This window comes from Bicyclus anynana, chromosome 19 (assembly GCF_947172395.1).
Source record: "Bicyclus anynana chromosome 19, ilBicAnyn1.1, whole genome shotgun sequence".
Taxonomy (NCBI): domain Eukaryota; kingdom Metazoa; phylum Arthropoda; class Insecta; order Lepidoptera; family Nymphalidae; genus Bicyclus; species Bicyclus anynana.
In genome coordinates this window covers 3,105,958-3,131,602 of record NC_069101.1, presented here as the reverse complement: position 1 = coordinate 3,131,602, position 25,645 = coordinate 3,105,958, and the positions used below count along the sequence as shown (strand labels likewise).

At 36.7% G+C, this 25,645-nt stretch overlaps 1 protein-coding gene across 5 annotated transcripts in view; it reads left to right on the top strand.

Annotated features, from left to right (window-relative positions):
- The first annotated feature begins 7,813 nt into the window (after positions 1-7,813).
- LOC112048036 (uncharacterized) overlaps positions 7,814-25,645 on the top strand; it is a 52,080-nt gene continuing 34,248 nt past the window's right edge. Inside the window, exons 1-2 of one of the 5 annotated variants that reach the window (XM_052887358.1) lie at positions 7,814-8,051; positions 9,867-10,130. In XM_052887358.1, coding sequence (XP_052743318.1) covers positions 9,943-10,130 — 188 coding nt within the window. In that variant the 5' untranslated portion in view covers positions 7,814-8,051; positions 9,867-9,942. Of the gene's footprint in view, positions 8,052-9,286; positions 10,131-25,645 lie in introns of those variants that run through there. The other 4 variants (XM_052887361.1, XM_024085384.2, XM_052887360.1 and 1 more) reach the window with 4 other exon arrangements.

Genomic DNA, 25,645 nt, shown 5'->3' with positions numbered 1-25,645 from the left:
GTCCACTTTATCGTTGGAGGGTTTTTAATTTATTTCAACAAATCCCTCCCCAACATCTTTGGTCCATCGAGACGGATTTGTGAACCAAGAACCGAACACACTTCAAGATGGTGCGAACAAGAATTCAAGACTCGCAAATCGAAGGTGAACAGGATGACACTGTGCTGCAAGAACCGAACCCTCGCGCGCCGAACCCCGTTCGTCCTGGGCATATTCGTTTTGCGGAACCTCTTGGCTCTACGAGCACCCCACTACCCCGGCAAGAACCTGTCGTCGAAGCACGAAGCACTGATGGGGACCAAACCCTTCGTGCACGTCCGCCGTCGCCGACTCAATCAGTGCGCTCGCAAAGATCGACAGCGAGCACGGCTGCGCGCCGGAAACAGGCTGAGTTTGAGGCGGCAGAACGCCTTGCCGCTCTCAAAAAGCGACAGCTTGAAACGCAGATGCGTTTTGAACAACAACAAATGCAGATGCGCTTTGAACAACAACAAATGGAGTTAGAAACGGACCTCGTGCAAAAAAAATTGGAAATGGAGCTCGCTACGATACAAGCCGAAGATCAAGGAAGCACGCGAGGTCCGGATGAACCAATTAATACAAGACTGCGCACAGAGGCTTGGTTACATCACGCAGATCCTGCACGAGGGGAGCGATTCTCTCATTTTTCTCCTGCGCGTGATTCAGAAACACCTTACGCGGCCACAACTCCATCCCGACCCACTGATCACAATGAGCCCCGACACGATGAACGCCGACACGAAGAAGTCCGAACGCGTTCACCGACACCGAACCGCACACGAACCCGAAGCATAGAGTTGCTAGCTGAAACTCTACAGCGCCTTGTGCATCATAGGCCCCCACCTCGGTCATCAACGGAGCTGCCAAGCTTCAGTGGGGCATCAAACGAATGGATGCCGTTCAAAGCGTCAATGCGAGACTCTACGCTGCTATATAAGTTTTCTCCAATCGAGAACTTACAACGGCTCCGAAACGCCCTAAAAGGAGAAGCCCGAGAAGCCGTCGCTTCTTTACTCTACACGGCATGCAACCCAGTAGAGATCATGGAGGCTTTAGAACAGAGTTTTGGACGTCCAGAAGCTTTGATCGATAAAGCGCTGGATGAAATAAAACTGCTGCCACTATTGGGCCCAACGACGACGGAACTTAACATTTTTGCCGTTAAAGTGAGGAACATCGTGTCTACGATCACCAACGTGGAAGGCCTCGAAGGTTGTCTCCAGAACCGAATGCTTACCAGGGACATTGTAGACAAGCTACCGCCTGATATGCGAAGAAGTTTCGCAAGATTTGCATCTGAGAACAGTCGAACCGGAGAACCACACATTGTGATCCTGTCTCGATTTTTAAATAACGAGGCAACAATAGGTTTAGAGTTCACCTACTCAAAACCAATCGATCTTGTAAGAAAAGAGCCGAACCCTAGATCTGCACCATCCCAAAGAGCAACAGGGAAGATCTACGGAGCCAATATGTTTACTGCCAACTACAGAGAGCAGTGCCAGTGCTGTGGTGGCGATCATGACCCGTCACAGTGTCGAAAATTAAAACAGATGTCCATTAACGCTCGCTGGGATTGGGCTAAAACAAACAGAGTGTGTTTCAAATGCTTGAAAACAACACACAGTCGCGCTGAGTGTGAAGCGGAGCAATGCGGCATCGATGGCTGCGTTCATTCACATCATCCGCTACTACACGAATGCAGTCCCACAAGTGAGATGGCGAGCACAATCCATACAAGTCAAGAAGAACCAACAAATGAAGTAGTGGCTTCTGCTAGCATGAAGAACAGCAATGTTATGCTGAAGGTGTGTCCGATCGTCATCTCGAACCTCAATGGTGAAGAGATCCACACATACGCCTTATTGGATGAGGGCTCTACGATTTCTCTTATTGAAGAAGGGTTGGCCAACGAACTGAACCTCAGCGGGCCCTCTCAAGATCTTACACTTCATGGCATAAATACGAAGATAAAAGAAAACAGCAAGAATGTCCAACTTCGTTTGCGAGGCAAACACTTATTGTCTGTGCACACCATACGAGCCAGAACAGTGGGACAACTACAGCTGCTGCAACAGACCGTGCCACTAGAAATCCTACGATATCAGCATCTACAGGAGTTAAATCCAAGCGAAGTCTGCTACGAACGAGCACGACCCCGTTTGCTCATTGGCTCTGACAATTGGCCACTCATCGTGACGAAGCAGCTATGTACTGGAAGGCGCAATGAACCTGCAGCTTCACGTACGGAACTTGGGTGGGTGATACACGGCACTGCAGCGAAAACATGCCATGACCGCCAAGAAGATCACGTGCTTTACATTAGAGCTGAAAATCACACATCGAGCATATGTCTTGAGATGAAAAATATTAGTGGAGAACCGAAAAGACAAGAAAGGATGCAGCGACTACGCCTAACGAGGGGAGCACGAACCGATGAACTCCACAACACTTTCATTTTGATGAACCAGCAAGTGTCTGAGGTGACTCGCAAGTCTCATCAATACAGAACTCTACGCAATCCAGTTGTTGTGCGAACATCCGGGCGTGGTCGGGTAGACGCTATAACTCTGTTATCAACGAACTCCGACCTACCGCTTACGCAAGAACCCGTAGCAGTGAATTTCATGGGAACAGAAGCTCGCTGTCCTGACCGTGGAAAAGAAGAGCTACGCGGAAGCATCGCTGAGGGGAGAGATGTTACGGACAGGAGCTACATTCCCTGTGCGGCGTCAGTGGTGACTAACGCTGATTGGTCGACCGCTGACGCCCCCGCTCCCCGTACGTCTCTCAGCCCCTGCGATCGCCCCTCTCCTGCTCGGCTCAACTTACCACAGTGCCGGGCGGGGGAAATGCATATATACCGGCCTCCCAGGTCCAAAACTCACTTCCGCTCGAACAGTGAACCAATCAAGATCCCTAAACTGTAGAGTGTGAAGTATAAGATCAAGAAACAGTGAACCTTATAAAAGTGTAATATTTGTGATTGAACAAAGAAATACAGTCCACTTTATCGTTGGAGGGTTTTTAATTTATTTCAACAAATCCCTCCCCAACAGGTAGGTTAGGTAGGTCCAATGTCGAGAAGGAGGTGAACCGCCGAATCCAACTCGGCTGGGCTGCATTCGGGAAACTTCGCGACATCTTTTCGTCTGAAATTCCTCATTGCCTGAAGACCTCAGTGTCTTCGAACAGTGCGTGTTGCCAGTGATGCCCTATGGTTTCGAGACTTGGTCGTTAACTATGGGCCCCATAAGAAGGCTTAGAGTCACACAGCGGGTGATAGAACGAGCTATGTTAAGAGTATCTCTGCGTGATCGAATCAGAAATGAGGAGATCCGAAAAAGAACCAAAGTCACCAACATAGCTCAACGAGTTGCGAAGCTGAAGTGGCAATGGGCGGGGCAAACATATCGAAGAACCGATGGACGTTGGGGTCCCAAAGTGCAGGAATGGCGACCCTGCACTAGTAAGCGCAGTGTTGGTCGACCCCCCACCAGGTGGACTGACGACATCAAGCGAGTCGCAAGGATTCGCTGGATGCAGGCTCAGTATCGTGATGTTTGGAAGTCCCTACAAAAGGCCAATGTCGAGCAGTGGGCGTCCATCGGCTGATATGATGATGATTATGAACTCGTTATAGTCCCATATTAAGCATGCATTCGCACGAGAGATTTTTTGACGGACGTTAAAAAGCGTTCAAATACAACAAATGCATTTCCAAGAATATGTTCACAAGACAGTTATTTTAAACACGACGCTTTTTTATTGAACAGTGTTGCATTTTCAATTTTGGATGTTTTAAATCGACCTTCATTCAACTTCATATTACGCTACGCTCGCTAAAACTAGGTTTTAAATACCGCGTGGTCAAATGACCGGGCGCCGTCTTTGAAGGTAAATCTCATGTTTATTGATTATAACACAATAACATGGATAGAATATTGAAATATGAACTATTTTGTTAAAAGTCACGAGAAGATGTGACTTAAAAATAAATAGTTATGAAATTATCGTCTTTCTAGTGTTAACGCATCGCTTTTTTAACTCTCGTGCGAATGAAGCCTTAAACTGATGAGAAATGTAGCAATGGAAAATTTCTGTGATATAGCTTTCTTGATTGCAATCAAGCGCATTAATATAAAAGAAAATATATCAAATAAGAAATATATTTTCTCACATACCTAAATAGGTATGCTAGCTACACCTTACGCTATTAAATCTACCACTTATTGGACATAAAATTAGCGGTGTCGCTTAAAAACGTGTAAAAGCAATTATAGATCTCTCCGGCAGTTACTCAGCTCCATTATTATCAATTACAGATAGTGAGGTATAAATGAATGAAATGAATTCTCGTGCGGGTTATCGCGCCACTCTGGTGAAGTCGCAAATAAACTCAGAAGGTAACTACATAAGTTAGTAAGGTAAATTTCTAAATTTCCTTTATGTTTATATATATTAAAAAAATAAGTTTAAACCCTATATATAACCCGAGTACGTAAAAAGGGATCTAAAAAAATAAAAAATAATAATAATAAAAATACAACGAATCCAGCGAATCCCTGCGACTCGCTTGATGTCGTCAGTCCACCTGGTAGGGGGTCGACGACGAACACTGCGCTTACTAGTGCAGGGTCACCATTCCAGACTTCACTTCAGCTTCGCAACTCGTTGAGCTATGTCGATGATGGCATGGGTATTTACTTATATTAATAACAACTTTAGAGTGGTAAAAAGAAAATTTAAAAACAAAATTGGGATTCCTTCCCTACATGCACAGGGAGATTTTTTATCGTTTATCCCATGGTGTGGGGTATCATTATCGGTATTTTTGTGCATTAAATTAGGGTTTAAAGTTCCAATTGAATCTACGGAACCCTACATTGCGCGTGGCTCGACGCGCACTTGGCCGGTTTGTTTTTGTATGTCGTTTCTAACGTGAATCATAGACAATTTAGATTGAATGATAGAAAAATAGATTGTCTACTGATTCAACATAAAAATAAATAGGCAAGTAGGCATAGCATCTAGATTTACATAATAAATTGAAAGAAAAATATATATTTTTATTTTTTTCTGCCCCGCGAAATTTACTCAACTCCCTCGAATCCCATCGGAGAAACCCAAATTCTATAAACACGACTTGTTAGCTACACTGATTGGGTTCAATTAGGTTACAATATACGAGAGAATATAAAAATTTGTGTTTTCCTTTATTTTTTTAACCTCTGACGCAAAACAGTGGTATTTTATTTATCATTTGAGTATGTTATGGACATAATATGTATGTCTTTAGCTTCGTGACTCGTTGAGCTATGTCGGTGACTGTGGTTCTTCTGCGGATCTCCTCATTTCTGATTCGATCACGCAAGGATCCCGCACTACAAAGCGCAGTGTTGGTAGAGGTTGGAGTCGCAGGGATTCGCTGGATGCAGGTGGCTCAGTATCGTGATGTTTGAAAGTCCCTACAAAAGGCCTATGTCTCAGGAACTACTGGTCTGATTTGAAAAATTCTTTCAGTGTTAGATAACCCATTTATTGAGGAAGGCTATAGGCTATATATTTTATCCCTGGTTTCCTACAGGAACTGGAACCACGCGAGTGAAACCACGCGGCGTCAGCTAGTATTAGATATTACCCTAAGGACACCATCGCATTGTAGTAGTGTTTTAGGTTCCATATCCATTATTTTTGAAGGATCGCGGACTAACTAGTTAAAATAGGCTGATAGTAAAGTTTTTTATAATAGATTAACTTACTCCGCGCTGTTTTAACTACGTGGTTCCCGTTCCTGTAAGAATAAGGGGATAATAACCTTTCTCAATAAATATGCTATCTAACACTGAAAGAATTGTTCAAATCGGACCATTAGTTCCTAAGATTAACGCGTTCAACCAAATAAACAAACAAACAAACTTTTCAGCGTTATAATAATAGTTATATGGTTGCCAAGTATTGTAAATTATAGTAGCATATAGTTCCACCTTACCGGCAAAGACGTACCGCCAAGCGATTTAGCGTTCCGGTACGATGCCGTGTAGAAACCGAAAGGGGCGTGGATTTTCATCCTCCTCCTAAACAAGTTAGCCCGCTTCTATCTTAGACTGCATCATTACTTACCATCAGGTGAGATTGTAGTCAAGGGCTAACTTGTCTAGAATAAAAAAAAAAGATTAGCGCGTTGAACCAAACATATAAACGATCAAACTTTTCCGCTTTATAACATTAGTTTAGATAGATCGGCTAGGATTATTAGTCTATATCTAACCAGTGCAGTGTAGTCCGCTGCCCATTGTCACAATCTATTTATACTGCCTCGCATTCTGCACGCGCAAGCATTTTATTTGTACTGTAATTAAACAGCACTTGAAAACGGGAGCCGATAGCGCGCTCGGCAAAGCTTTGTTTATCAATGGACAAAAGCTTTGATCTTCCTCGAGCGTATCAGGGTATCCTTATTCGTATGTCTAGCAGGGACGTCCTAACAACACGATTCCTATCGGGTAACTTTTTAAATATCCATACATTCATATTCATTATCCTACTAATATTATAAACGCGAAAGTTTGTATAGATGTTTGTTTCTCTTTAACGCCGCTACTACTGATGCGATTTGGGTGAAATTTGGAATGGAAATCGATTTTACTCTGGATTAACACATAGGCTACTTTTTATCCCGAAATATCGATGGTTTCCCGAGATTTGCGAAAACTGATGATTTTGATGATTTGAATGTTTGTTACTCTTTTACGCCTCGACTATTTAACCGAACTTTTTATCTTGGAAAAATCCATGGTTCCCGAGGGATTTGTGAAAAAGTAATATCCACGCGGACGAAGTCGCGGGCATTTGCTAGTTGTAATATATTTCAACAGCATTTCTACAATCTGTACAACGAGCGCCTCCTCGCAATAAAAAAACAGTACATATTAATAATATCTATAACAATGTAGTCGTCTGTATATAAAACTCGCTTGAAAAAACACATCAAAACGGGTTACCTACTAGAAAATTTCAGCCTTCGCTACGCTACTGATTATAGCTATTGAAATGTTGAATCTGAGGTTATACAAAAACTGGCGAGATTGGAGCTTTAGTTTTAGTTTTAATTTACAATGATACTGGGCCCCCGGACTACAAGGGCCCCTTACGTGTGAAAGCAAAAAATTAGTAAAATGTAGGTAATAGGTAACGTTTTTTTCTTTCTAATCCACAATCTTACCCTTGTTATGGCCCAAATACCCACTTCAAGAGTATACCCTTTCTAACAAAAAAGAATTTTCAAAATTGGTTATGAAATGACGAAATTGAGGTAACAAAAAAAAATAAAACATGCGTCGAATTTAGAACCTCCTCTTTTTTTGAAGTCCGTTATAAACGCATCCCCAGTGTGTACTATGCAAGGTACGAGTAATATATAGGTATACGTACCTATATATAAAGAAAATTTCATCTGACAACCATCAATACACAAAAAAGAGGCTAAGACAAAGTCTTATAAACAGAGATTTCTTCTATAAGTAGCGTCAAAATAGTAATATAATAAAAAAAACTAGCCGACATCTTGGTTTCCCTGCGTAAACCCCTGGGCTTATAGTTCTCGGTGAAATAAGTTCGGAGATCACCCCCTACAACCTCACAATCTCTTGCGTCATTAAAAAAAAAAACTCCACAAGTCTATAATCACCCTAATAGATAAAAGATAAAGCGGTACAACGAATCCGCTAAAAGCTGTGAAATTAACGCCGCGCCCAAGATTAACCGCCCCGTGCACTTCGTGTGATATGCACTTGTTCACTGCACACGCATCGGCGCTGTGGTGCAGTCGCGTGCATGCGGGACGGTCACCGCGTGTGAACGCACCTTTATAACGCATACGCGAAAGTTTACCCCCGCGAACTGTAACGTCGAAGTGCGAAGTTTACGCGAATTATTTCACCGTCATATACCAATGTACAGAGTTAACGCGAATAATTTAATTACGCGTGAAATATTTCATTGTTATTAACTAAATGTACTCAGTGAACGTGAATTATTTCATTGTTATTAACTAAACACGAAGTTTACGCTAATCATTTCACCGTCATAATATACTAAATGTTTTGTATATTAACGTTTACACAAATTATTTCGTTGTTATTAACTAAATGTACTCAGTGTACGCAAATTATTTCATTTTTATTTACTAAATTTACTGAATGAACGCGAAATATTTAATTGTTATTAACTAAATGTAATCAGTGAACGTGAATAATTTCATTGTTATTAACTAAATCTACGAAGTTTACGCGAAATATTTCACCGTCATAATATACTAAATGTTTCGTATATTAACGTTTACGCGAATTATTTCGTTGTTAATACGCAGTGAACGCGAATTATTTCATTTCTATTAACTAAATATACTGAATGAACGCGAAATATATTTAATTGTTATTAACTAAATGTACGAAGTTTACGCGAATCATTTCAACTTCATATTATACTAAAGTTTTCGTAGATATATTAAGGGATTGTGAATTTGAAAAACAAAGTGAACGCGAGTTATTTCATTGTTATCAACTAAAAATACGAAGTGTACGCGAATTTTTTTACCTTCAGTAAAACTAAATGTACAGAGTTTACACACGATATATTACACTGTTTCAAAGTACAAAGTTACATAAACCTTCATAAATTAAATGTACGAAGTTAACGCGTTTTTTTTTTCAACTTCTTAACCAAATTACAGTACAGAGTTTAAGTAAATCGTTTTATTGTTATACATTAAATGTACAAAGTTAATTCGCTTTAACTATCACGGTTATAAAATTTAAGCGAACTGTTTTACTAAATGTTCAAACTTTGGTCAATGGTGTTCAATGAAATGAATATTTTAAGCACGTGTGTAGTGATATGCATTTTATAGTTATAATCATAACTATTATTTAGGTATTTTGTGGTATTTTTTCAGTAGAATCGCAATAATAAAGACGTAGTATGACCGTTATATTTTTTTATTTTGCGTGTTATTATTATCATTATTTGTTAGCTTTATTCGTTTTGTCTATGCTATAGAGTTCTGTGACTAAAATCTTAACCGGATTATAGTAATTGGTGAGCCTATATCCCCATAAGAGAAAAATGGGTCGGCAAATGCCTACTCAAAAGTCTCAGTTTATATTTGACTAAAAAGACATAATATTTAAATAAAAGGTTTATTTTTTATTTTTAAAGGTTTAACTATTTATGTTTTAATTAGTACGACCTATCAAATTGATTAAGTAAATGGAGTTTCACTATTTTATGTCATAATCGGGCGAGACTGTAGTCAAGGGCTAACTTGTAAACAATAAAAATAAAAAAAAAGTTTTATATAATTTCAAGATAAATATGTACTAGTGGTGTGTGAAATTCATTAATTTGATCGAAGAATTTAAATGTATCGAGTGTAAATAGAAATAACATAAATATACCGTACTAAAACAACGTTTATATAAACTATAATAATATACGTTTCCTATGGTATAAGCTCAACAGTGTTGAGTCAACTATTATTGTTCCGATAGTCGTTTCAGTCAATGGTCTTATAGCGAAAAGCTTCGACCAAAACCTTAAGAAGCTTTCGCTTAACTGTTGGATCAAGAGTCGGATACAAAAGACAGTGATTCTTGAGACGGCGCGTATTGTGAGGAGTTTCCTCACTCTGGAGCCCTGACCACCGGTTGCTTGGGCACTCAAATGTCCCGCAGCGGGAGGGTGATTTTTTTTTTATAAATTTTTAATAATGTTTTGTATTTTATACTTATATTGTTAAAAATTAAAAAAAAAACTATAATAATATACGTTTCCTGTGTTATAAGCTCAACAGTATCACTATGGAATAAAAATGCACATGATACATATATACATAATAAGTGTCCAGTATCCACTTGCTGGATGAATAATTTAGTTTCTACACGTTCTTCGTTTTTGGGATCCATGTTGAACCCATTTTTCAACATCACATTGACTTTCAAATATGTCTTTATAAGCGTGATAGTGTTTTTATTTTGGACTATTCCTAGTTTGTTGTTCCGTGAAGGAGGTTTGCGGTTCAGGACCCATCGGACCAACAGGAACATGAGGTGAGAATTTTTTCAAAAATGAGACTTAAAAAATTAAAAAAAAAATTTAAAACTTAAAAAAAAAAATTTTTTTACATCATTTTTATTTTATGTGCTAAAATATTTGTTTTTGTTGTTATATATTTTTCTGTTGTTTTATATCTGTGTTGCGATTGATGATAAGTTTGAGCAAAGATTTATGCAATGTTCTGTTTATGTGCGATAAAACTTTAAACGCTTTTATGGTTTTAACAATGAATGAATGAATTTGAAATGAATAAAGTTGAATTGTCCTTTACTGTACACTATGTGAACAGAAACACAATATAATAAATGAAATAAATCAGTTATCCGCACACAACAGCTTAAACCATACATACAGCCGAACATAAAACCTCTTCCTTTTCGGAATTCGGTTGAAAAGCGATCAGCGGCACCTAAGAGGGTTCATACGAGAAAAAAAATATAGTTAAAAAAGAACTCCCCCAACTAAATATTTAAAAACTATGCAGTTAATACCATTTACTTTATTGCGTTGTTTACACTGTGTACTCATCATATTTGGCTGACAAAAAATTGAAAGATATTGTTTCGTTTGTCCGAAATTTCAAAATCAAAAATCAAAATCGAAAGTTCGCAAGTACTGTTCAGGCGGAATATTTCGATTTTTTTATAAGAAGTATATTTTATTTCTGATTTTGGCTCTGTGGTCTAGACTCTAGAATACTTTATTAGAGTTGTTTACCTATAATTAGGGTGGAGAACCTTAGAGCAGCGTTTTCCTATCCTATTTTTGATAATTTCTAGATTTGTTCAAACCCTTTATCTATAAGTAGTACCAATATTATAACGCAGAAGAGTTTGTTTATATGTTTGCTAGAACGCACTAATCTTAGAAACTACTGGTTCGATTTGAAAAATCCTTTCAGCGTTAGATAGGCCATTTATCGAGGAAGGCTATACGTTATATTATCCCCGTATTGTTACGGAAACGGGAACCACGCGGGTGAAAGCGCACCGCGTCATCTAGTTATATTTATATTATAAGGGTAAAGACATACAATCAAGCAACAGCATCCACTATTTCTGGAAAACTAAATTAGAGGAAAAGTTGAACAAACGGCGAATATAAATTATTAGAACTCAAGTAGTCAAACACGGTAAAACTTTGTATTCAGCAGGAAGTAAATGTTACTGTGAAAATGACGTTCTGTCCGTTCATTGTTCTAATTCAAGACGTAATTTGTATTCCAAACAAACTATGGTCTACAAGGACGTTTACTATTTTTTGCAACGCCATTTAAAGCTAGCATAATTTTGAGTCCAAGGCATGCTTGTATTTTTCTATGCAACCTGAAAGCTGTAAGTTTAATTAACTTATACCCTTACGTATACCCTTACGTACTTATAGACGTCCACGGCTGAATATAGGCCTTTTGCATAGACCTCCAAGCACAACGATCTCGAGCCGCCAGCATCCAGCGGCTCACTGCAACCTGCTTGATATCCTCGGTCCACCTAGTGGGGGGTCGACCAACACTGCGCTTTTTTGCCCCGCAAAGGCGGTATCAAGGTAGTGCTGTGTTAATTAAAGCCGTTTCTGAAAGAACTGTCTGAAATTCCTAAATCTTTATCATTTAAACAGCTTGAAGTAATACATCACTAACTTGGTACCGCCTTCAAACTGATCGCACTGAGCAAACTAGAAGGTAGCACATACGATGTTATTTTACACTTTTCCTCCTGTCCTCAAACCACGAAGTTATTTCTTTTGATTAGTAACTCTATACAATCAACCAAACCAATTTTATAATAATATTTTTCCCGTTTTCATCACCAGACCCTAATGATAGTTACAACACATCTACATGTAAAGTTCTCATCAATACAAAATCATCAAGTCCAAACACAAGGTAGGTACTATAAACCGTTGAGGAGTTCCCATAATTGTCCCTTGTCTCCATCACCAAACCCCTAATGATAGTCACAACCCATCTATGTGGAAAGTTCTTGTCGACACAAATTAATCAAGTCCAAACACAAGGTAACTCTTGCAAACCGTTAAAGAGTTCCCTCGTGTGTGTTGCGACTCCATCATCAGATCGACTCCAGATCTTCATAAAGTCGTAGTGCTTTAATATGGTTAACGGAAAAAATATAAAACTCTATAGTTGCCCTTACGATTTTTTAAAGTTCCCCTCGATTTCTCTAGGATCCCATCATCAAATCGTGACATGATTACTATGGGACCAACTGAAAAGCATATCCTCTCAAAGGAAAAAAATACATAATAAAAAAAAGAAAGATTTCGACGAATTGATAACCTTCTCCTTTTATGACGTCTGTTAAAAATAAACCAAAATGGTTTACATTTTTTTAATAAGATGTAAATAATTATTTAGGAAACACATATTTTGAAATACACAGACAGACACTTAAATTTGATTTATATGTACTCGTATAGATGAAAGTAAAAGTATAGGAAATCATTTGTTGCGTGCAAAGTCGAGGGCTAACAATGGCGCCACGATAAGCGCTACGGACTAAAGGCACATTCACACTGTAATATCATTATTTTAATCGGATTTGTTTAATTATACGCTGACCTTCTTTTAAATTGATATATTTTTCGGTGGCTATTCTGTAAATGTAAAGCTGGCGAGGATTAAGAGCGAATTGTACACTAATCTCGTTATAAATGGAAGACAGATATATCTACATATTTTTTTATCTTCTTCTTCTCTTATTTGCAGAGTGTTAAAGGGACAGAGATAAATATTTTCACTCGTGAGAGTGGAGCAAAAGGACTATACAGAATTAAATACCGATAGAATCTAATAGGTATTATAAAACCGCGCTTTGTAAACTTTTGTCTTGGACGATTTATGTGGTTGAGGAGGATGATCTGTATTACCTGATACTACAAATGTCACAAATTCTACTCCTGAGGGGATTAAAGATAGGATGCACGTATAAATAATAAGTAATTTTTTAAATTGATTCGCGTCAATAAATTACTTTTACATGGACTTGCTGCAAAAGTCTATCAGTTAAATAATAAATATCAAGAACATTCAAAATAAATAGGGGGGTTTTTACAGAAAAATTTATAGTAACACATCAATGTAAATGTGGCGTGGCCTAATATAATACTAATTATATTTTTACTTTAAATGTAATATTTGTTCAATAAAAATTAATACCTACACGTTTCCCTAAATCGGTTAAGTCAGCCATTGACGATCCAATAAGTTCACATGCCTGCACCACTAACAGCTTGACAACCGATTAATCTGCCGCTGTAGCTAAATGGCTCGTCGATTCTCTTTCTATTATCGCAATCGTTTCGAAAACTAGAAAAATGTATGAGAATGACATTTGCTATCGACAGGTCACGTGATCAAGATCTGTCATTCCCATAAATTAGTTTTCGAAGCGTTTGCGATCGTAGAAAGAAAATCGACGTGCCAATTGGCTACAGGGGCTGATCTTGTGTTGGTTGCGATGTGCTTAAATCATGCCGATCGCGACCAACACACAAGAAGAAGAAGAAGAAGAAAGAAGAAATATACTTATTGTACATTAAAAACAAAAATAAACAATAACTTATAATAACACTTAGAATTCTAGAAGTCTTATCGCTAAAGAGCGATCTCTTCCAGACAACCACTGTGGAAGAGAAAAAACAAATCACACACACAATCAGTTTTATCGGACGTCAAGCGTTAGCGCTGCGAGCATGTGAGCTTATCGGATGGTGAGTGGCCAGCATTACCTGACAGATACCTAACCTCCTCCTTTTCCACCTATTGAATCGATACAAATAGCAACTTAACCCCTTGTAACAGAATCGCGAAGCCCCTCCGCGACATAATTACACTGTTAATGTCAGGGAACACAACACTCGCACGCAACGCTACCGTAGCTTGGGGCGTAATAGCGCAACACATCCATGGTTACAACGCTGACACATCGACGAATTGGGAAAAATAGAAAAAGTAAACCTATAGTTTATCAATTATTTTATCAAGCAGGTTTACATTACAAGCGCTTTTCAAACTTTAAGATTAACTGTTTTTTTATAAACCATCAGTTTGGAAGGCAGATTTGTCATCTATCTATCCTAACATCTCTAAAATATATATTGGTATATTTTAAAGATGTTAGGATAGATAGGTACATCTAAAATCCACAGCCTTCTGGGCACTTTACCAATGAACATCGATTCGGACGAATTCTACGACGCCTGAGTCTTTAGATATAATTTAAAAATATATTTCCTTTTTATATCACGTAGTTACTTAATATAGATAGGTACGTAGTTTTAATAAATTCATATAATTGCGTCATTGATGGGTCAGTTTCTTATAAATATTGCTTTTATCTGAAAGTAGCAACATTTCAAAATTAAAACGTTAACTAAAATGTAAATATTTTCTAATTTTTCAGGGCACGTATTTGGTCATTTAATTGATATTTTTTTGTTAATAAATAAATATCCTAACAACATTAAAAATGCAAAAGTTTTTTATGGAATTATCAATATATAAACTTGTCATTACAAGTTTTTCTAACAAAAATTGTAATGGAAACAGATTATATCCTGGACTATACACACACAAAGATTACTCTTTATCTCATGGTTCCCGTAGGATTTGCGTAAAACTGAATGCCCGACTGAACCGACGAAGTCGCGGCAATCCCTTAGTTAAAAATAATCCGTTGCCTTGAAAATATTCCACCGCCCAAGGCTCTTAGCATTATAACTCAGACAATAAATCCAATTCATCCTTTGACGCAACCATGATGGATTTTTTTGACAGGAAGAGGTTAGATTCATTCACAATACTTTATTCATGCAGTGAACAAGGACGTAATGAGGCTGGCTAGCTATATCTAAAAATAATAAAACACTTTTATATAACTATTTTATTTGGTGCCGCGATGACCTTCGGCCACGATTCAAAATTCAACATTGATTTATTTCAAGAAGGCTCAGTTTGCAAGCAATTTGATACGTCAGTTGATATGTAAAGATTCTACCACCGGTTCGGAAGGCAGGTTCTGCTGAGAAGAAACCGGCAAGAAACTCAACAGTTGCTCTTTTAAAAGAAATCACACAATTTTAGAATTTAAACTATCGTGAGTCTTATTCATATTAATTGATTATGAAACACGGCTAAAACTCACGTGATATTAGGTCGGAGTATGCCCGACTAGTTTCGAACCTATACTGGGCCCTTAGTCATGAGCTAGTTCCTGCTCAGTTTGGATCGTGTCGCGATGCATACTCCGACCTAATATCACGTGAGTTTTAGCCATGTTTCATAATCAATTAAAATCATCGTCGTCATCAACCCATATTCGGCTCACTGCTGAGCTCGAGTCTCTTCTAAGAATGAGAGGGGTAAGGCCAATAGTCCACCACGCTGGCCTAATGCGGATTGGCAGACTTCACACACGCAGAGAATTAAGGTAATTCTCTGGTATGCAGGTTTCCTCACGATGTTTTCCTTCACCGATTGAGACACGTGATATTTAATTTCTTAAAATGCACACAACTGAAAAGTTGGAGGTACATGCCCCGGACCGGATTCGAACCCACACCCTCCGGAATCGGAGTCAGAGGTCATAACCACTGGTCTATCACGGCTCGGCACGGATTAAAATCATACAATGTTATAATTTACAATTGATGACAACAATTTCTTATACTTTGACTACTACGTTATTTAGCGTTCTACCATCCTCGTTGACGTTGAAAGTTGAAAGAGACAAATTTATCCTTATTTACGTGGAGACATCCTCATGGGTACCTTCTCGCCACGGGGAGGAGAGGAGGAAGAATGTTATGTCGGACTTAGACTGACTAAAACCCACTCCGACTCGTCACCTGATGACTGGGATAAGGGAATGTTTCGTAAGCTGCTGGAACCGTGTGACGGCTTTCGTGGTATGCGCGATGGATTTACAAGACGGAGGTCTTGGGTTCGATTCCCGGCTGGGCTGACTAAGGTTTTCTTAATTGGCTCAAGTATGGCTGATGGCTAGCCGGCAAAGAGAGAAACCGAAAGGGGTGTGGATTTTTATCCTCCTAACAAGTTAGCCCAGTCCCATCTTAGATGGGACTTCTTTCATGAAAAGGACTATACCTAATTTTCTATTTCTACTTTTACACATTAAGGTGAAAATAAATAAATTGATTTCTTATATTCTATATACACGTGCGAAGGTTGTAATAAGATTTTACAAATTCATGTTACACGTCATATCAGATGACTACGTCATACGTGTGAAGGCTTTCGACATTTTCCGCAACGTTCTGATAACATGTATTTACTTCCGGCAACTTCTCCGTTACCTATTTTTTGAAGGAAATTTCCACCCGGTTTTCCTCTTATCATTTTACTCAAGCTTACAGATTTTCCTAAAATTTCAGATGAAACATATGTAGATATTTATTATGTTAAATATGTGTTTAATAGGAAAAAAAATTATATTAAATAACTTAACTTTTATTACTTAATTACAAATATTTCCTCTAAAAATTGTCCGATAATGTTGCTATATTATTGATATTCGTTTTGACGGCCTCCGTGGCGCAGTGGTCTGTGCGTGTGAATTTACAAGATGGAGGTCCTAGGTTCGATCCCCGGCTGGGCCGAAGGCTTCGGCCGTGGCTAGTTACCACCCTACCGACAAAGACGTACCGCCAAGCGACTTAGCGTTCCGGTACGATGTCTTTTAGAAACCGTAAAGAGTGTGGATTTCTTCCTACTCCTAACAAGTTACCCGCTTCCATCTTAGATTGCATCATCACTTACCATCAGGTGAGATTGTAGTCAAGGGCTAACTTGTAGAGAATAAAAAAAAAATCAACTGCTCCATTGTTTTTGCAAGGAGTGATTTAATGTACCTATTTATTGGTCCTTACATTGGTCACCATCTGATTTCAAGTAGGTACCTATCTTTTTTATTTAATCTGCAAAACTGGTATGGGGTCACTATTCCAGCACCTTGGGACCCCAACGTTATCAATCCGCCATTACCCCTAATAGTGTTGCATTCCTTGGGAAAGAATGAATATTATTTCAAAAGAATTAAAGTAAATTCGTAGCTTTCACGGCTCCATACAATTTTGAGCCGTGATAGCCCAGTGGATATGACCTCTGCCTCCGATTTCGGAGGATGTGGGTTCGAGTCCGGTCCGGGGCATGCACCTCCAACTTTTCAGTTGTGTGCATTTTAAGAAATTAAATATCACGTGTCTCAATCGGTGAATGAAAACATCGTGAGGAAACCTGCATACCAGAGAATTTCTTAATTCTCTGCGTGTGTGAAGTCAGCCAATCCGCATTGGGTCAGCGTGGTGGACTATTGGCCTAACCCCTCTCATTCTGAGAGGAGACTCGAGCTCAGCAGTGAGCCGTATATGGGTTGATAACGACGAACGAACGATACAATTTTGGACCATCTCCTTAAGTGAATAGGCCAGCTGGGTGCAAGGGCTGTAACCAAAAACAGTCAACATTTCCTTTCTTCCGCGCACCAGTGACGTAAGTTCCACAATACAAAGGTTAGGCGGATAATTATATAGTACTTAGGACAACGACATTATATTATTTATAGCCGCCTTTGATGTCTGTATATCGACCCGACCAACCTGACGTTTGTTTAGACTTTAGATTCGATTGTCTGGACGTATGCGAATTACGTATTTTCTTTTAAATAAAGCATATGTCTTTTGCCGGCCGTTTGTTCAGGTATTTGTTGTTTTGTACTGTATCAAAGGTCGTGGGTTCGATTTTCACAAATAGAACAATTGTGTGATGAACATGGATGCTTTCTATCCGAGTAGTGATTCATCACATAGTATTCTCGTGGATTATTTCACGTATCCATATCGTTTAGCCGGTAGACACTTTAACAAAATTAGGTATTAAAAGCTAAATATATAATTTTCATTACCTATAGTATTTTAACAAACAGATGCCTAAATCGAAAAATATTGATAGAAGACCCCTCATATCAAAGACTTGTCCATAGATACCCAACAGTATGAAATAATACAGTAAAAAAAAATCATCCTCACTTTAGATGTAGGGGGGTACCCTAAAAAATTTTTTTTCAAGATTTTATGATACTTACTTACGACTTTGTTTATTATTTAACTAGCTGACGCCACGCGGTTTTTACCCGCGTGGTTCCCATTCCCATTTGTTTATATGTTTGTTTGGATGTTCGTTACTCTTTAACGCCGCAGCCTGCAACTATGGAACCGATTTGGCTGAAATTTCAAACGAAGGCAGATAATAATACCTTGGATTAACACATAGGCTACTTTGATCTGGGAAATATCAATGGTTCCCACGGGGTTAGTGAAAAACAGAATTCCACGCGAACGAAGTTGTGGGCGTCCGCTAGTTGTAAATAATTATGTTGATTTAATTGTAACATAAAAAAGGATGGGCAATGATTTTGGCATTCTACTCGTATGTAGATGTATGTATCTATGTATGTTTCGTAGTACTCTACCACGGCTTTACCATGATGATGAAAAATGGTCAATATTTCTTTCAGAAATATTTTCTTGTTTCGTCCTTTTTAGACCACTTTTTTACGTAGTACCTAGTTTTTACAATTTATTTTTGCAAAAAAAATGATTGATCTGTAGGTAAATAAATATCCATTAAGCTGAATAAAAAAAAATAATCTGCTTATTGTTAAACAAACACATAGGAGGTTCAAAAAGGAATGAATAAAACATAGGAAGTTCAAAAAGTTCAAAAAGGGACAGAGAAAAAATGAAAAATAATGAGTTCTGACTCAATGGTTACGATTAAACGGCTTTGGAGGTAACCTTCGCCATTGTATGTTGGTACCCTTGTGAAATAAAACCTTTTTTAGGGTTCTGTGCCTCAAAAGGTAAAAACAGAACCCCTGTGGAGGTTTCGAATTGTTTAAATCGTATCCGTTCCTACTCAGCAGGCCTGCCTATTAACTATTTTGGTATTTATTATCAATCTATTAAAAATAATCTACCAGTAAGCACCGGATGACATTCATACTTTGTACAATGTAGATGACATTTTGTCAATTTATTTGTTGTTTATTTTAATAGGTTGATATTAAAGACCAAAATAGGAAATATTCTGCTGGTCTACGGCCTCATAAAGTTGTGAAAAAACAAGTTTACGTAAAAATGGCCGTTTAACCAAAAATATATTTACGGTTAAATTTGAGAAACCTCCACTTTTTTAATTCGACTAAAAACGCATATTTTGACACCAAATTTTGCAAAGGAGATCGTTATAGACCACAAGCACGTAAAAGAAAAAAACAATAATTCGGTTGCTCGGCAAAAACGGCACAATTCTATTCCTGAACTATATTTTACTAGCTGACGTTCCGCGATTTCATCCGCGTAATTCCCGTTCTATCAGGCATACGAGGATAAATATTCGCGGATGCCACTCACAAATAACATAGCTTTCTCGTGGTAAAGGAATTTTCAAAATAGGTTCAGTAGTTCCAGAGTTTACTCCTACAACAATACAAACTTTATCTCTTTAAATCATAATAATAGATAATTAAGTATAGATTTATAATGATCGTACGTACGGAACCTTTAGTGGGCGACTCCAACTCTCACTAGTTCGGTTTTTTATTTTTGTAGGAATTTATCATATCTCAACTCAAAGGGCAGGATATGTGTACTTGTTTGGAAGATTTGTATTTCATTGTCCCTTTTCCCTTTTTTACCCAGAGTTTAAGAATCCAAATGGATCAGATGTCACAAAGGCTATGTTTTTATTGCAAGCTTTTTATTTATGTTGCCCTGTTAGTATGATGTTAGAAGGACGTGCCTACCCCTATTAGTAGACGATCCATATTAGAAACGAACTTCACCCATGTTCAGTGGCGTGCATAAGGTTGTTGATCAGGGTATGCACCAGTAACACAATTCAACCAAACTTGGAAAATTTAATTGTATTGGATAAGCAAAAACAAAAGCTTTAATGCTTATATGAAGTGCCACGTCACTGCCCATGTTTAATGGATTAAAAATGTTTTATATCAAAGGACAATGCCAAAAAATGTATAGAAGTTTAAACCACTAAAAAAATTCATTTGCAACAATATATTATATTTCATTTTATTGGATTTTTTGTACTATTAAACAAATATTACCTTTTAACCAGTTATATGTAGAGGTATAAAAAGAAATTAAAGTTATAGTAAGTTCGTGATTGTTTTTTGTAAATACACAGGCACATATAATACATTAAAAAAGCGTGATTTTATAATTTTCAAATTATTCCGAGGTGTCAATTACGTGTTTTGATAGTGTTATGACAGTTTATTTTTACATTTTGACGTCATCAGACTACGCAGCTCTGGATTCTAGCTATTTTGAACCTAAAGAGATTAAAATGGAATAAAAACGCTCTAAAGGGCTCGAACCCAAGCTCGAAATAAGGTTTAAAAAAATAAGTAAACAATGTTCTATGAATAAATAACGTAATGGATTTAATTAATTTTTTTGGCAGATTTTTATTCCGGACTTTAATAGTAAAAATGGTTTATTAAAAAACAAATATTTAAAAATTGGATTTTTTTAGTATATTTACATTTTCCGCAAAATACTGAGTTAGGACTGGGTCAGGATCTGGCATTCTCCTTTAGTAATTACCTTCGTCAATCAATATGAATAGTGGTCGTGACAATTTACTACATTTTAATAAATCATTATTCAAAATTCAAAAAAAATCATTCATATCAGTATACAAGTATTTTGAAACGTCAGTAAACTATTTGTAAAGACTCTACCAACGGTTCGAAAGGCAGATTCTGCTAATGAGAGAACAGTTGAACTGTTTATCTTCAATTACAATGTAACTCAACAATGATTATTTAACCGTATTAACATCAACAAAATTAGAATTTAGAACACTCGAAAACTAATTAACAATAATTTGTTCCAAATAACTAAACCATTATTCGTACCAAAATATACGTATTATTAATACGTAATTGTAGACTTGAATAAGTCGAAACATTGTGCGGCCTGCCGAAAAGGCACGTTTCAGTTCGTACCTACCTACGAACTTTCGTACCTAGCAACAGTGGCATGCACAAGATAGTTAATTGGAGTAAGCACTAACCGTTGAGTTATTGAGGCTATAAAGGCGCATCATTGAAAATTGTGGCACAAACGAGAAAATATATCCCTTTTGAAAACTTCCATTGCATGCGCTACTAACAGTTCAAGTTACACAAAAATCCTGAATAGGAATTTCCCATTTAAAAGTTCTAAAAGAACGTAGAGACGAAGTCGGGTGAATATACTAAGATGACAAAAAATGTATGCGACGCCTAAACCCCTGGTAAACCATAGACAACTTGAACTTGAAACATTATTACTTAAAAAGCCTTTTATTGGATTCAATGTGAATGAAAGGGTTGAAGAACTTCTTCAAATTGTGAATTGACACTAACAGGTGTGCCGAGACACAACACACACACACACACATATATATAAACACAAGCACACACAGGCACAAATACATTCATACATGCAGACGTTATATTGGATTGGAAGAGTGAGGTCTTCTGTCTCAGCATCATATCCAAATAATTGTCTGAACAATGCTATTTTTAAAAACTTGTACGTTTAAACAAAAAGATAAAAAGATTTGTATTTGTATTTATGTTATTATTTGTAATGTGACTAAATTACAAAACTCAACACCAAACAAACAGAATTAAATTAAGTCTGTTATTTCAATATATTCCAGTAACGATCCAAACAGAAACATATCAGCGAAAGTGTAACATCCTGTAGCACAGGACATCTTGTAGGGATGGGGTACTTTAAAAGTTTGGCTACATGATTCTTTAATACACTAAACGATTTTACCAGTACCAGTTTATTCGACTTTTTGGTAATTCTATTAAAGTATAAAAGTTTATTCACTTTTATATTATGAACTAACTAAAAATGGCTAGTAACTAAAAGTGGATGCGAGAGTATTACCAGCAAAATCTCTCTATAACTTGCTTAAAGACCTTGGCCTCTCTAGAAGTGCAGCAAATTCTATATTAGAACGAGTATCCAAAGCTGCTCCAATAGGATCTTACCAAATTTGGCTAGGCAGGGAGAACAACACGAGCAGAGAAAGGGAGTGTTGATCGATCGTCAAAGTATTCCTTAACCCTACATCCAGTGGTCACAAGTCCTGGACTTTGCAAGGTGTTTTTCTTTCTACCACGCGATGGACCCGGCACCAGGACGGTCAATCCATGGAATGCTAAGATATTCGTCTTCTCTCTCTTATTCTCTTCTTTTAAATGTTGTTTTTCTCAATAAGTACTAACGATCCATTTATAAATTTAAAAAAATATACAGTTACCCAAGTAAAAAAATATTTAACCTTGATAGATTCCTGGTATTAAGAAGAACCCTAATCTCAAAATGTGTTAAAAATCGTGTAGACAGGTCGGAAGCTGTGTTTCTGGGAAGAACGTGATATTGGATATCTTTACGAACTTCGATATTCTAATACGATCAGTAAAATATTAAAATTTTCGTCAACACTTCGCGCGGGTAAAAACTACGGAGTTGGATTCAACGGGATAAACATATTTTTTGTAATAATCTACACTAATATTATAAAGCTGAAGAGTTTGTTTGTTTGTTTGATTGATTGATTGAATCTCAGTAACTACTGGTCCGATTTGAAAAATTATTTTATTGTTAGATAGCCCATTTATCGAGGAAGAGTATAGGCTATTTTATCCCTTTATTCTTAAGAGTGTGCAATACGTAATTTGGTGGTTACAAATGGTTCTGGATCTCAGGTTCTGTAAAGTTAGGAGCCTGATATTTGGAAAATGATATTTCAGAGTGTTAGCTTCGTTATGACTATACAAAATACACAATTTGTAAAACTTTTCTCGATAGTTTATTTTTTGGAAAAATACATGTTTTGCTCACATTTTGCTTTCAATCTCAGGAAAAGCAAACATATTTTCTTAAATTTTTGTTTTGTATAGAAAATTAGGTATATATCTTGAACATGGCCATTTTGTTTTTCGTTATGTTGTTTAATTTACTTGCAATTAGGTAAAAATGGTTTTGGCGCTCACGTCATAAAATTTGCGTCGCGCTTTTCACTCACGTGAAAGTCATAATTCGGCGTCTCGTTTGCGTTTCGAATTTTATCCATATCGTACCGACACGCTGCGCGCTCTTAAGGGAACGGGAACCACGCGGGTTAAAAAGCGCGCGGCATCTATAGTATTTTTTTCCTTACATGGCAAAAAAGGTAAACAAAGATCCGTCGTCACGACATTCACATATTTCTCACAAACCGTCCGTTTAAACTAAATCATTTATATACACATCACTTCATTTAACGCGCACACCGCGAATTACATAAAAACTGCTTGTAATTAACTATTAAATCACATTTATTTCACTAAAAACGAAATCACAACAAGTTTTATTTCTACAGATTAACGAAAATGTTGCGAATTTGACATTTCGTAATGCTAGATTGTCTATGAATTGAAGAGACGGGAAAGATACATGAAATTATAACTTGTCGATAATTATGTACATATTTTTTAATTTTAATATTTGTGTCCTTTGTGGCTTATAAATAAAATAAATGTGTATCTTTATTAACACAGCACCAAAGAATATATTATACTCCATGGAGAAGAAGTAAATCTACATACATGAAAACGTTGGACATAGCAGCGACATTATTTCCGCATACGAATATTTTTTCATAAAGTCAGTGGCAATTTTAAATGGAGATTTTTGATTTTAAAATAGTTGAAGGACCTAATTGAGAAAAAACAAATAATAATTTAAAAAAATATATACAACCGACTTCAAAATATTAACGTACCCACGAAATTAAAAAAGGGAAAAATAATATCATTATATTTTCTGCCAAGCCAGTGTATTCAATCTATTAATTCAAGGTGTACCCTATCGTAAAGATTTTTGTTTCTCAGACATTATTTTTGTCTGTCATGTGTTTTTTTCAGTAACGACTTAAGTCAGCATCAGACGGGCTTGGCAGCGACTTCAAAATGATCAATAAGTAGAAAATATATTAACATTTTGAAGTCGGTTGTATTTTTTCATAATATTTTTTTTTTATATTTTTAATATACCTAATAAATAAATCAATCCATATGAAATTCAACCTAAAATCCACCCATCTGAAAGTCGGAATTTTCGGTTAGTTATATTATTGTTAGTCATACACTACTCAGCAATCAGCAATAATATAACTACCAAACAACAAATAAATAACAAGACTAACAATTGCAAACGAAACAAATAAGTAATGATGATATGGAACAAACATTGACACGACCTCACTGTGAGCATGGAAGCGACAATGTGGCACTTTTTGCTGGCAGTTAACTCATCCTAAACCGAGCTTAACCGATCGCGGCGCGAGTGCTCCCGAATGTTTGTAATTATATAGCACGATCAAAAATTATTAAAAAACCGATAAACCGATTCTTCAATCACTTGCAAAATTTTTAAATTAAGAATAAAGAAAACAATACACAAATACGACTTGAATATTATGATTGCTGGATCAGAAAAATAAATAAAAGATTTGAAATACTAATGGAAAAAAATTTATTACTTTTGTTTCGCAACATGGTGAGATTTTTATTTTTCTGGTATACATCGTGATAGTCAGAGTTATTAGGATATTATATAAAGAAGTTTGAGAGATAGTGATGTACAAGGGGCCGAAACTTTAGTACAAAGATTTTTGAATATATGACATTATGCGGTAATAAATTTAGTAGGTTCTAGAGCTAGAAAAATGTTACGAATTATAATTAGAGACAGACAGTAAGTGTACATTAATTCCAATTATGTTCTACATAGTCATTTGGACTAGTGGTGTATAACCAAGGTAAAAAAAGAAAGAAATAATAATCATTAATTCAATAGAAAAATATTTTTATCGCTTTTTTGTTTTTCTCAATTGTTTTCTTCAACAATTTAAAAATTAAAAATTTCCATTATAAATTGCCACTGACTTTATTTCAAAAATATTCGTATGCGGAAATAATGTCGCTACTATATCCAACAAAATGAAATGAAATGTTAATGTTTTTTAACTTTTGTAACTTTTGTATCTTTTGTAATTTTTAAAAATGTAAACTGTAAAATTTTTGTAATTTATGTACTTGGAAATAAAGGCTATATTATTATTATTACTATATCCAACATTTTCATGTATTTCATGATTCACTTCTTCTCCTTGGAGTATATATTCTTAAAATTATATTTAATTTCCTTAAATGCACACAACTGAAAAGTTGGAAAACGAAACGAATATGGAACGTATTCGTTTTTTAAAATGACGTATAGTAACGGATATTTTAGTTTAGTTATTTCAGATATAACGATACCTACTTGATATCGTTACGATGCCCGCGGTTAACTTCTCAACCCTACTGATTGTCTTTGGTTCATAGTCAGCCATTAT